Source organism: Camelus dromedarius, chromosome 3 (genome assembly GCF_036321535.1).
Source record: "Camelus dromedarius isolate mCamDro1 chromosome 3, mCamDro1.pat, whole genome shotgun sequence".
Classification (NCBI taxonomy): domain Eukaryota; kingdom Metazoa; phylum Chordata; class Mammalia; order Artiodactyla; family Camelidae; genus Camelus; species Camelus dromedarius.
In genome coordinates, this window is record NC_087438.1 from 90,999,486 (window position 1) to 91,013,770 (window position 14,285).

The 14,285-nt window shown below is 43.8% G+C and overlaps 2 protein-coding genes across 7 annotated transcripts in view; both read left to right on the forward strand.

Moving 5' to 3' along the window:
* The window catches only part of LYRM7 (LYR motif containing 7), a 153,502-nt gene that overhangs the window by 130,438 nt on the left and 8,779 nt on the right, over positions 1-14,285 (forward strand). The gene's annotated exons all lie outside the window — the stretch shown is intronic.
* The window catches only part of CDC42SE2 (CDC42 small effector 2), a 42,140-nt gene that overhangs the window by 19,076 nt on the left and 8,779 nt on the right, over positions 1-14,285 (forward strand). The window contains exon 2 of the mRNA XM_064483832.1: positions 14,073-14,174. Coding sequence (XP_064339902.1) covers positions 14,073-14,174 — 102 coding nt within the window. The remainder of the gene's footprint in view (positions 1-14,072; positions 14,175-14,285) is intronic.

Consider the following 14,285-nt stretch of genomic DNA (forward strand, 5'->3'; position numbering starts at 1 on the left):
AGTACATACAAAAGTTACATTAACACTATTCTGTAGTCTGTTAAGTGTACAGTAGCATTATATCTAAAGAAAAGTATCTTAATTAAAGAATGCTTTAATAATAAGAAATGTTAACCATCATCCAAGCAAGTCATTAATGTTTTTGCAACAGTAATATGAAATATCACCGACTACAGATCACCATGACGAATATAATAATAATTTAAAGTTGAAGCAATGTGAAAATTATCAAAATATGAGAAACACAAAGTGAGCAAATGTTGGGAAAATGGTGCCAATAGGTTTGCTCACAGCACAGTTGCCACAGACCTTCAAGTTGTTAAAAAACACAATACCTGTGGGGTACAGTAAAGAGCAACAAAATGAGGTACACCTGTGTGGTCTTTTTTATGTTGAGGTACGTTCTCCTTTTTCCTACTTTGTTCAGAGTTTTTATCGTAAATGGATGTTGACTTTCGTCAGATGCCTTTTCTGCTTCTTAGAAACAATGTTATTTTTATCCTGCGTTCTGTTAATGTGGTACACCACATTTTGTGATTGTGGATGTTGAACCATCCTCCTGCCTCTGTAATAAAACCCCACCTGATCATAATGTACAATACTTTTCGTGTGCTGTTGAATTCAGTTTCTTAATATTTTGTTGACAATTTTTGCATCTGTGTTCATCAGGATTGTTGGCCTGTAAGTTCTTCCTTTGGTGTCCTTATATGGTTCTGGTATCAGGGTTTTGCTGGTCTCATAAGATGAGTTTGGAAGTGTGCCTCCTCTTATTTTTTGGAAGAGTTCGAAAAGGACTGGTATTCTTTTTTAAATATTTGGTAGAATTCACTGGTGAAGCCATCTGGTCCTACACTTCTGTTTGTTGGGAGGATGTTGATGATTGATTAAAAAAGTAGCTCTGTTTCATTGATCTTTTCTATTTACTTTAATTTCTTTTTCATTTATTTCCACTCTGATTTTTGTTACTTTCTTCCTTCTATTAACTTTAAGCTTAGTTTGTTCTTTTTCTAATTCCTTGAGTTATAAAGTTACATTGTTTATTTGAGCTTTCTTTTTCTCTTTTTTTGTTAAGGTAGGTCCTCATTGCTATACACTTCCCTCTTAGCACTGCCTTTGCTGCATCCTGTAAGTTTGGTATGTAGTATATCCATTTTTATGTGTCTCACAATGTTTTTTGATTCCCTTTTGATTTATTCTGTGACCTATTGGTTATTTGGTAGCATGTTCTTTAATCTCCACATATGTATGAATTTTCCATTTTTTAATCTTGTAATTTCTTGGTTCTTACCATTGTGGTCAGAAAGGATACTTAATATGATTTCAGTCTTTTAAAATTTTTTAAGACTTGATTTGTAGTTTAACATATGACCTATGCTGGAGAATGTTTCATGCGTGCTTGAGGAGAATATGTATTCTACTGTTGTGTGAAGTGTTCCTTAAATGTCTATGAAGTCCACCTGAACTGATCTGTCTCCCTACTGATTTTCTGCTTGGGTGATCTATTCTTGAATGTGGCTTATTGAAGTCCTCTGCTGTTACTGCATTGCTGTTTATTTCTCCCTTCAGGTCCATGCATATTTGCTTTATGTAGTTTAGATGCTTCCATGTTGGGTGCATAAATATTTACAGTTGTATCTTGTTGGATTGATCCCTCCATCATTATGTAACAGCCTTGTCTCTTACTACAGTCTTTGTCTTTTTTGTTCGATATAACTACCCCTGCTTGCTGTTGGTTTTCTTCTGCACAGAATATGTTTCCATCCCTTCACTTATAGTCTGTATCCTAAAAGTTGAAGTGCCTCTCTTGTAATAAGCATATAGTTGAGTCCTGTTGTTGTTTTTTCTAGTGTATTCTGCTACTCTGTTTCTTTTGCTTGGAGAATTTAGTTCATTTACATTTAAAATAATTATTAATAGGCAGGGCCTCACTATTATCATAATGTTAATTGTTTTCTGGACATTGTATAACCTCTTTGTTCCTTTCTTCTGTTTCTCTTTTTTTGTGATATGACAATGTTCTGTAGTAGTGTGCTTAGATTCCTTTCTTTTTCTCTTATATCTTTCTAGTGTAGATTTTTGCTTTACCATGAGGCTTATGCAAAACATCTTCTATTTATAGCAGTCTATCCCAATTTTAGTTTGAGCACATTCTCAAGTTTTATATTATTCTACCCCCACATTTTATGTTTTTAATGTCACAATGTACATCATTTTACCTTGTATAACTGTTAAAAAATTACTGTAGTCCTACTTGTTTTTAATAATTTTTATTTTTTAATATTTGTACTAGATTTATCAGTATTTATTAGTACAAATCTTTTGGCTTACCCACCACCATTAATTATATATTTGCCATCATCAGGGAGATTTGTATATTCATATACTTGTCTGTTACTAATTATCATCCATTTCATTTCAGCTTGAACAACTCTCTTTAACATTTTTTTTGGCTGGTCTAGTGATGATGAATTTCTGTAGCTCTTGCTTGTCTGGAAAACTCTTGATCTCTCTTCCACTTCTGAAGGACAGCTTTGCTGGTGGAGTAATCCTGGTCGGCAGTTTTTTTCTTTTAGTACCTAGAGTATGTCTTCCTGCTCCCTTCTTTGTGCAACGTTTCTGCTTTACAATCTGCTGACAGTCTTAAGAGAGACAGGGGAGAGGGGCTTACCTTGTTTGTAAAAAACTGGATTTTTTTCCTTGCTGCTTTTAAGATTTATTTTTTCTTTTGTCTCTATTTTTTGACAGTGTAATGATAATGTGTCTCAGTGTGGGCTTCTTTCTGATCATTTTATTTGGAACTCTCTGGACTTCCTACATCTGGGTATTTATCTATTTGAGTAGGGTTGGGAATTTTTCAGGCAATATTTCTTCAAATAAGCTTTCTGCCCCAGCCGTGATCTTCTCCTTCTGGGACCACCTTAATGTCAATATTGACCTCCTTGTTGTTGCCTCTTAAGTAAGTCCTTTAAGCCGTCTTCACTCTTTTTCTTTTTTTTCCTTTTTACTCCTTTGATTAGATAAATTCCAGCTTCCTGTTCCTTTCTTCCAGATGACTTGCTCTTTTGTTGAATCCTACTGTTGAATTTTTCAGTTTAGTAATTGTGTTCTTCAGCTCTGTGATTTTTCTTTGGTCCCTGTGTCTGTTGAAATCCGCATTTTCATGCATTGCCCTCTTGACCTCAGTGAACATCTTTATGACCATCATTTTGAACTCTTATGAGGTAAATCACTTATCTCCATTTTATTAAGGTCTGTTTTTGAAGTTTTATTTTGTTCTTTTGTTTGGAACATGTTCCTCTGTTTGTTCATCTTCCTGGGCTCTCTGAGTTGGTTTCTGTGCATTACACGAAGCAGTCACGTCTCCTGGGTGTTTTGTACTGATTACAGGTTGGAGCTGAAAGTTATCTTTCAGCCTGGCCCAAGTTCTTGGTTGTCTCCCAAAGCCTGTGATTGTCTAAAGCCACCTTCTTTGTCACTGAAGGTGTGCCAGGACCTATCAGCATCCCAAAGGGGAGGCTCTCAGTCAGCACCTAGAGGCAGGCTGACTTGAAGCTAGACCCTCAGGCAGCAGCTCTTAACCTATGCTAGTAGACCCGTTTCAGAGAAAGACTGGGAGCTGGGTGTTGCTGAAACTGAGCCACGGGAGGGATAGCTAGTTAAAAATTGGTTGATTGTTTTCAACCTTATGGGACCCAAGAACTAAAGCCCTGCTGGCCACCAGAACCGAGCAGTCAAAAGATGCGTCCCCGGGAGGCAGCTGCAGTAGCTGCGTGCCAGATGTGTGTAAGCTCGTTCCAGGAAGACACTGGGTGACCTGGAACAGGCAAGAGGGAAAACATGGACCTGTTCTGTGGGCACGGTCTTAGTCTGTCTATACGTGTGCTAAATTAGAAGTCTGGCCCTCAAGTAGCAGCTTTTAAAGTATGCACATAGCCTCTCCCAGAGAAAGACTGGGGGAGGTGGGTATGTCTCATGGTGGCCAGCGCGCTGAACCCTGGGTTGATGGCTGATTGAGAAGCACTTGTTTGCTGCAGTGAATGGGCTCTTCTTTTTGATAAAAACTTGGTGAAAAAAACATTGGTGGCTAGTTGTTAGAGAGTTGTTTGTTTTTAATAAGAAAAATCATTCATCCTAATAGCTTTCCAAATGTTTCAAAAAACAAAGACAAAAACTGTAAAATATTATTCAGGGAGTACAGGAGGTTAACAAATGGGCGTATAAGGTAGGAGCTTGCGCAATGGCCAGGAGACACCAAGTGAGTTTGCCAGAGGCTCTCGGATTGGAGGGGAATAGGGCAACATCATGAACTGCTTTTCAAGGTGTTACCAGATGAGTTCCTGTGTTTAAAGTGCTTAGAAGTGTGCCTGGCATGTAGTAAGACTCTTAAGAATTACATGTTACTTTAAAATACTCAGATATCGATCTTTAGAGCTCCTGTTTCTGAACCACTGAGCCATCAGGATGACCTGAGTCCTGTTAGCCATGCGTATTCCTGGCCCGGCCCCACACCTGCTGGGTCTGAAATTCTGCAGGGAGAGGCCAGCAGCCTGTATTCTAACCCCGTCTCCGCCCCGGACCCTGAGTACACTGAAGTTTGCTTTCCAGGTGTCACCCAGTATAAAACCTAGAACAGCAGTGACAGTTGAACTACTCTGTGGGACATAGCATGACTATGAAGCAAAAAAAAATAAAACTGATACGTAGTTTTTTTGTGCAAAAATATAAAACCCAATTGGCATCACTTTTTTTGTTTTTTTACATCTTCCGTATGTAGTAAGTCCTTGAGAAATATTTGGTCAGAATGTTGGATAAGACAGATTTTAGAGAACTGAGCTGACATTGTTTCTTTAAAATCCTTGTATTCATTCAGCGGCCGTTTATTATCCAATGTGTCAAGCACAGCTGTGGTCACAGAGGAACCCTTAGTGCGGTAGGAAAATCAGAACTACGCAGATGAATTTTCATACAGTATTTTAAGTGTTATAATTGAAATAATGAGCCTTGTGCTCTGAATACTTATTAGACGCAGCAGCCTCAACTCAGAAGGTTCTGTTTGAGCAGGTCTGGTTTTTTGTTTGTTTGTTTTTTTTAACAGATATTTTATTTATTTACTTTTTGTTTTAGGAGGAGGTAATTAGGCTTATGTATTTACTTACTTATTTCACAGAGGTCCTGGGGACTGAACCCAGGACCTTGTGAATGCTAAGCATGCGCTCTACCCCTGAGCTGTACCCTCTCCTCAGGTGGGGTGCTAAGTAATGAATAGGCAGTGCTAAGTGGGAAGAGGTTTGGCTGAGGGCACATCCCATAGTTTTTCGACATTACTACCATGAAAGACACTGTTTTCATTTTTTATATAAATGAGACCCACTAGGAAAATCTTTTTCCTTTACTACAAAAAGTAGCAAATCTGTTTTAGTGTTAGTATAGCTTTTGTTAGCCGTTGTTTTCTGTCACATGAACTGGATGGAGAATAGGAGGCAATTTGAAAGCAGCTCATGCTCTTAGGGAATCACTGTAAGCGGCATCGGGGAAAAAAGTTACTGTTTGTTTCAGAAATCCCCAGTGCCCAGTGACCCTGGTAATATTTCAGAAAATTAGCTTACTTCAGAGGCTCTCAAACTTGTTTTTGCTGCCCTTAACTCCAGTAACTTTTTTCATGGTGCTCCTAGGACGAGAGAAATGCTTTACAGATTTATTTAGTATCTAGTTAGCTCCAGACAACTTAATGAGTATTTATGTCCTAACAGTTGAGTCGCTGTTTGAAATAATAACACACGTACATAGAAGAAATAAATTTTTATTTCATTCCCACATAAGCATGATTACATATGAGATGTGTGTGCCTGCTGGGTTCTGCCCCGCTCCTCAGGATGCAGGGTCAGCCAGCACACCGCCTCCCCCTCCTCCCGTTCCACACTGACCCCTGTGCAGTACCTGGGCTTCTGGCACGGCAGCCACTGACGGCTGTGCTTTGCCAAGATACGCTGTTGAAAAGAGCATGTGCTCTTTTGAAATTTTGAATATCTTGAGGTAGGAGCTCACGTCGTATTTGTACATATGTTGAGGGTCACTATGTTTCCTCAAATTGAAAATACCCTGTGGGCGCCTGGCTGTCCGCTGGGCCCTCGACACAATCTGGAATAGTGGGTTTACTTGATACAATTCACAGGTCGGGGGTTCAGTTTTACTTTCTCTCTCCAGGTCACAGTTAAGTCAGTAGCGTATTTTTCTTTTTCAAGCTTTCAGATTCTTAGGCAACACTGGCTTAAGTGGTCGCTGTCTTCTAGTCGGAAAGTGCCAGCTTTTTTTCCACTGTCCCCAGTGGCAGGGACTTCCAGTTTTTATTTACACTGCACGTCCATTTCTCGAAGGACTTGAGGCTGCTCTACCCTGTGCTCTTATGTATGCCTCCTGTTACCCTCTAGGACCTGGCCTTAAACTGCTCCTCAGTGGCAGGTGTTTGCACACAAACCTGCCCAGAAAATGCTCTTGGAGGAAGTTTCAACTTGTCAGTCACTGTTTTTCAAGAAGCTGTGCTTGGCAGGGAGGTGGGTATAGTTGAAGTGGAGAGCATGTGCTTAGCGTGCACAAGGTCCTGGGTTCAATCCCCAGGACCGACTCTAAAAGTAAATAAATAAATAAACCTAATTTCCTGCACCTCAAAGAAACAACAAACAAAAAAATTTTTAAGAAGCTATACTTGATAAATATTGTAGCTGTGTGAGAGAGGTAGTTTATATTGCTGCAAAATGTTTAAGAATTAAGGCTTAAAAACTATGTGAATTGTGATGTTTATATAGTCATGAATGTACTCATTCAAAAAGCATGAGCTGCTGAGTGGCTTTGTGCTGTGTGTGGCGCTGGCCCTTGTGGGCTCGAAATTTGTATACCTTCTCCACATAGGAGTACTCGTGCCATCCAGTGGACAGTGTAAAATCAGTGTGAGACGTGAATTTTTCTTTGGTGGAGGTGAATACGAGGTGCCCTGAGGGCACAGGAGGAGCACAGAACCTCAGAGCAGAAGGCGTATAAAGAAGCGAGGCCCGAGTTAGTGAAGTCCAGGAGCAAAAGGAAGGGTTCCTTTCAGGCAGAGGGCAGACAGGTGAGCGAGAACTCTGCGTTGTTAGGGGATTTCAAGCAGCAGAGGAAAGCTTAGAATGTAAGGAATGAAGCCGTGAGCGACAAGGCTGGGGAGAGAAACAGGACTTCAGAGGCTGTGGAGTTTTGAATGTAGTCTGAAAATTTTGGAAAGCCATTGAGGGCATTTAAAGTGGTGAGTGACATCAGTTCTGTGCTGTAGAAGGTGTATCCAGATACAGCGTAAAGAACATCGGGAGGTGAAGCAGGTTGTAGAGCTGGAAGCAGGTAAGTTGGGAGGCCCGCGCAGAGATGTGGGTGGCAGGCGGCAGGGCCTGGGGGCAAGGCTGTGGCAGTGAGGGGGCTCTGGGGAGGGCGGAAGGCGGATCCATAGGATGAGGTGCTGACGCGAAGTAACAGTGTGAGGGACAGCCCTCCAGTCCGGCTGAAACACTGGGAGGAGTGTTGTTTCCCAGAACGGACAGCGAAGAGGAGGACTAGGTTACAGCAGCGATGTTACGTGTTCAGTTGTGGACAGAGGACACTTGGAGCAGCCTCTGGAAGTTCACATGGACGTGTCCAGTAAGCAGTTAAATGTACAGCCCAGAGCCTGGGGAAGAGAAAATAGACCTCCTCGTCATGAGCATGGAGGTAATAAGGTGAAGACGTGGGAGAGGGAAGAAAGGGGACCGGGGACACCGTGGAGAAGGCCACCCTACACAGGGTGCAGAAAAGCAGAGGAGTGGAGGTAGAAGCCAGAGAGACTTGGGGGAAACCAGAGAGGAGGGATCTTTTGGAGAAATAATCTCAGAATACAGCTTTTCTCTGAATTTTTACATTCCAGGTTTTAAAAACAAATTTGCCTAGTAATTTGTAAATTTCCTGAGTTGCCTCGATGGCCGTCAGCATGGCAACCCCCGCATCTGTTGTGTGGGAGCCGTATATTTTGCACAGTGGACCCCGGTGCTGGGTGACCCCGGATGCGGTTCGTGGTGGCTGTGAGGGCCATGTCCTCCGTAGCCGTGATTGGGTTCGAGAGCTTGGCCAAGTAAGACATTCCTGACACGTGGGCAAGAGGGGTTGGTTCAGAACAGGGCATGGAACTCCGACGCCAGAGGAAGTCCTGTGGAGACCTCAGAGGAAAGAGGCCTTATTTTTAACAGAGAGCTGCTCTTCTCTGTGTCGTTACACACAGCCGGGGAGAGTGGACTTGCAGCTCTGTTGCTACCAGCCTGTGGCTAAAACTGACACCAGGAGAGTGTAGGGCAGAGCTGAGAAAACTAGAGAATGGAGTAGAAGCTCTGAGTGCATTGAGCACTTGCTGCTGGGCCTTATTATTTAAGCCATTTTTATTGCTGTTTCTGGATGGTGGTTTTATTTTCAAAGAAGGAACGTGACGGAGTGCACAGAATGATGCTCATGAGTAGCCGTGTTAAACTAAATGGATGCTGTAGCTAGCCACGTTATGTGGTAGCTGTGCAGCGTTTTCTGTTTTTTGGTTTTTGTTTTACACTTAATATATCTTCTATAGTTTGGGGAGGAAGACAGGAAGTGGGTAGGGAACGATGTTTGAATTGTAAGGCAACAAGACATGGAAACAACCTGAATGTCCATCGACAGACGATTGGATAAAGGTGATGTGGAGCGTGTGTGTGTGTGTGTGTGTGTGTGTGTGTGTGTGTGCGTGCATGCATACACATACACAATAGAATATTACTCAGCCGTAAAAAAGACTGAAATAATGCCATTTCCAGTAAAATGGATGGACCTAGAGATTATCATATTAAGTGAAGAAGTTAGACAAAGAAAGACAAATACCATATGATATCACTTATATGTGGAATAAAAAAAAATTACAAATCTTATTTACTTACCAGAAGTAGACTGACAGATACAGAAAACAAACTTTGGTTACCAAAGGGGAAAGAGTGGGGGAGGGATGAATTAGGAGTTTGTGAGGAAAGTAAATGAATTATCAAATCTTTTAAAAAATGTATTAGGAAAAGAAGAGTGCCCACCCCTGTCCTTGTATGCAGCACTCAGCTTCAGTAGTTATTGATGGGGGGGCTGCCTATAGCCCCCCGCCCCTCGCCATTGGATAACTAAAAGCAAATTCTGGACATCACATTTCATTGAAAAAAGTTTCAGATATGTCTGTAAAATTTAAACAGCTTTACAGAGGCATAATTGACAGTAGATGGGAAGAGCCATTTTCCCTAACCCTCTACACCCTAACGCGACTGTTCTTTCTAGTGTACTTCTAGTCCTTGCCCGTATGCAGAGTAACAGTTAATATTTGAAGGATGGCAAGAATTACTCAAATGGTTGACAGTTTTAGTAAAGTTCCCTATGAAGAATAAAGTGAAGTATGTTTCCAGGAAAACCTGTGGCTGTGCTCCAGTCAGCAGCTAGCATGCGGCAGAGCGGAGCACGCGGCTTCCTGTTTTGCCGTGTGGGGGCCTGACTCTGGAATTCCCCCCGTTTGCCCACGGCCTGAATCTTGTGTCTGTCCTGCACTCTGAGTACAGCACACTGGAGCAGTGGGCTCTTCTTTAAATGTCCACGTTGTGTCTGAAAAGTACTACACTTTTGCATTTTAAAATATTTAATTATACCTAGAATGTAGTTTTTTTGATTCATTAAGATTATTGTACTAGAAGTCTAAAGAACATCTCAGCCTGTGTCTGGATCCCGTCCTTAAAATACTGATAATCCTTTATTTTTCTTTACCTTCAGTCTCCCTCTTTTACTGGATCGTTTCATCAGAAATTAAGCATAACCAAGTCATCTCATCTCAGTCTCTCCTCATTTTCTCTTCTCCCTTCAGCTGCAGCTGTCTGTCTTCCCCGTCCGGAAAGCCAGGCTTTGTCCAGTTGTCTGTGAGTGAGCTCTCCGTGTCCCCACCTCCTGCTGCCCCGCAGGCCCCTCTCATGTCGGCAGGAGCTCCTTCCTCGCCTGCATGCAGGGAGCATGCTTCTCCTTAACTGGCCTCCCAGCCGCTTTCAGCCGATTGCCTGAGTCTCTCTTTGACACTTGGCAGAAGACACGCCTGGTTTACCTCCTGGCTTTTAGGCTGTTCCTTGTCGGCCTCCTTCAGTGGCTTCTTTTCCTCCGCCCACCCTCACAGAGAGCTTCTTTGTGCGCTTTTCTTCCTGAGAATTCTCAGTAACTCCGTTTCCTGTCTCTAGTCTAGCCTTTTTCATCTTGTCCACTTGGTACCCTCCCTTGGCTGTCTCTTAGGTACCTCAGGTTCCGTGTGTGTTAAACTGAATCTTTTATCTTCTCCCTGAAGCGTGGAACTCTTCAGTATTACCTCACCCACTGGATTGTGGACTCTCTTCTCAGACCTGGAATCTGTGCATCTCCGCTACCTTTGATCTCTCCCACAATTCTCAAAGTCAGCAACCAGATGCTTTTGGGTTTACCCACTGAACACAGCTTGAATCTATACACTTCCATTTATGCCGCCGACAGTAGAATTCAGGTAACCTCCTTTCACCAGCATTACTGTAATGACTTTTTCTTTTGGCCTCTCCCACCTGCTTTCCCTGCTGTAGCCGTCACGGAGCAGCCTCTTAAAACCATGTTGATGTCATTCCTCTGCTTTAAAAGCCGTGGTCTTTCTAGCACTAAGGAAGGAAGGACAGACAACTTGCACTTTTATGCCCTAAAATCAAGGTGAGAATAGATGGCATGAAGAAACCATCCAGGACTAAAGGGAAAGTCTGATTTCCTAACTCAGTAAAGTTCAACGTGAAAAGTCATCATTTTCAGATTATGAATTAGTGAGCTAACGTCATCGTGACAGAAGAAAGGTGGTGTCTTCGTCCTTTGCCTTTCACTGAGCGTGTTCTCTTTTGAACCATTTAGTTACCTGCTTTTGAACGTCCTCCTTCACTATTCGTAACGTTTGTTACGTTATTGTTTACGAGTGAGTAGTAATACCACTCTTTCAGAAGCACATCTGTCTTCAGGCACATCCATACATTAATTTATTCTTTCAGGAAACGTTTCTGGGTGAGATGGGTGGCGGCCTGAGTGCTCCGTGCTGACTCTTCTCTCCCAACATCTTCCTGCAATAATTCAACTGCTAGAATACATCGCTGAATGTGGGTTTGTGGGCCAAGTGTAGCTTTCTGCTGAGCCCCAAACACACCCTTCCGGAGGAAATGACACCGACTCAGAACTGTTAGAAGTTGCTTCCGTGTGCTCACAGGGCAAGGGATGACCAGGACTCCCAGAGGCCTGGAAGTAGATCTTATTCTCTGAAATACGCCAGTCCCTCGCCTGCTTAGCAGGGCCCTGTGGCTGAGCCAGCTGCCACCCTCTGCAGCCCAGGAGCTGTCGCCCCTGCAAGCTGGTCACACAGAGCCTTGGGGAAAGTCCACAGTCCTGCAGGTGCCAGTAGCCCATGACTGTAACTGCTGTCCTCTGTCTTCTTCTGGAGATGCCTGCCTTTTCTGCTCATGGCAGGAGTGTGCCCAGAACCTGGAAGCCTCCCTCTCTACCTGTCAGTCAAGGGGTGTCCTGGGGAAGAAACCCCGAGAGTTTGTCCTGCCCAAGTGGCTAGGAAATTCACTTCTGCTGGTGACAGTGTATTTGGATGTGCCTAGAGAAAACAGGTTCCTAACAAGGCAGATTCAATGGAAATGTCACAGAATAAGTAGTATCAGGAAGAAAACAGGCACAAAACTGCTGTTGGCATCGTCTTTTCTCTGCCGTATCCTAGAAAAGACGGTAGCTTCTCAGGGCTCATGGAACCTGTGCGGTATCATCCCAGATGAGAGCAGTATGAAGGGAAGTATGTTGAATGGGTTGAAAGAGACAAAATCAGAGACTGGGGAAGAACATGGGAAACAAGGTGGAAGAGACTGTCCTGCATGGGTGGCACTTGGCCTCCCACATCAAAGGGTGGCTGCAGCTGTCAGGTCTGTGGTGAGGGGCAGGGAGTCTGTGTGAGGCTCCGAAGGTAGTAGTGTGCAAGAAAAGATAGCGGGAAGTCAGTGCCTTTTGCTAAGAAATAGGAAACTGAAGGCCTTAGATAAAGGACGTGGACCCTTCCTTGGCTGCTGACACCATTTCAACCTGAAACTCTCATGTAACCCTGTGGAGCAGGGCCCCAGAGGATAGATTGAGGTTTTTAACCCTTCAAAAAGGGGCTTGAAGGAATTAAATTTGGGGAAGTAAAGGAATGAGAGTATTTGCTTCCTGGTGATGTAGAGTACAATTCATTCAGTCAGGCATTTTTGACAGCAAGAAAAGGAAAACCTGTAATACAGAGTCTCAAAGAGATGAGAAAGTAGTGCAGCGATGCGATCTCATAGCAAAGGGCTTCCAAAAAAATAACCACAATTGGGGGGAAAAAGTATCTTCCACTTTAAAAAATCACTGATCTGGAGCAGGGGTCAGGAAACCAGAATGTGTGGGGCCTTACGTAGCCACCTTTTCTGTGTGCATAAATGTTTACTGGAACATGGCTGGGCTCGTTCGTCCCCCTGTCGTCCTTAGCTGCTCTCACACTGTGATGACAGAATAGAGGCAAAGCTGTGACCCTGTGTGGACTGCAAGCCTCAACGTTCGCTCTCTGGCCTGTAAGAAAGCATTTGTGGGTTCCTGAAGAGGAACCAGTGGAGTTATTTTCTAATACAGGGAGACTATAAAGAGGAAGAAAATGATGGACAGAAAGCAGCTAGGAAGGTGCATGTGCACACTCACACACACTCCCTGCCTCCCGCCCCCTTACACACACACAGCCACATCCTGATGGCCACGTAACAGGAGCCCCAGAAATAGCAAAAGGGAACCCGAGCAATATCGAAGAAATAATAGAAGAAAACTTGCATAAGCTGTAGTAAAACCTGCGTTTAGATAGCAAGACGCCTCCACACGCCCCACAGAAGGAAAGGAGGGAAGAGCCAGCAAACTGGGAGACGGTAGTGCTACTGCTGAGCTCTGAGGGGGAACGTACGTACTTCCCAGGACCAGCATCAGGCTTCCTCTGGGACTCTGACCTGTGGCAGGAAAGCTAGAGGACAGCAAAACAAGGTGCACGAGCTTCTAAAATGACTGTGTGAACTCTCCGCTTTTGTGGTTTTGTAGAAAACTGTGTTCTAATCCTGCGGAGCTGTCACCTGGGTCGGTCTGGGTAAATGTTTAGGAGTTTTCAGGCGCCCAGCAACCTTCCAGGAGATGGAGACATAAAATACTATGTTCGGAGGCCACCTAGCCAGTCCTGGTTCCTGGCTTGCCTTGGGTCAGCCGCCGCTGGCGCCGCGGGGCGGCGTGGGCTGGCGCCGGGACATGGAGCCGGCTGCGCTCGTGGCCCCTCAGCCAGGTCGCAGCACCCAGGGATGCATGGAAACCCCTTTCCTTCTGTATGGCATATGGAGGTTCCTGCTATCTGAATACAGGCTTGGGAAACTATGGGGACGTGGTCGTCAGAAATAGGCGGTGGCGGGAAGCCCGAGCCCTGTCGGCCGAGTTGGGTCAGGGTTTCATGTGCAGCCAGAATAGAGCAGACAACAGTGAACGAGCTAGAACTAGACCTCTCGGTAGAGTGCAGGGTGATTCTAGTGTGCAAGGGCAGTCGGGTGTCATCTAAGTGATAGCCATCAAAATGGCATCAGCTTGTTAGTGATGAAAGCTGCAGTGTTTAAAATCAAAATGCTGTCCTCAGATCACACCAGTTATGGTTAACAGATGATAAGTTTACATCTGTCTCTTTTTAATAAAGTGCAAAACTTAAATGGTTATTACACAAATATGTGGATGGCCAAAGTTAGACCAAATAATCTATTTTGAGGTGTAAATAATAACCTATTATTTGGGATTTCAGCTTAAGTGACTGGGGTGATACCAAGATTTAGGTACTTTTGTGTCCCGGGCAAATATATTATTACAGAAAGTTATTTGTGCACAGTATATAAATCCATCAGAATATCTTTTTTTGTGAACAAGATCATTTTCTCAACCCATTATTCCTCATATTTTAGAAAAGGCGCCGGCGGATTGACCGAAGTATGATTGGAGAGCCCACAAACTTCGTGCACACGGCTCACGTGGGGTCGGGAGACCTGTTCAGTGGGATGAACTCGGTAGGTACCTGGGTGGGGCCTCGGGGCGGAGTCACGCGTCCATGTGCTCTGTGACAGGTCCACTCGTTCCTCACGGCTGCAGTGCGTGCAGTGAATTGATAGACGCGGAGT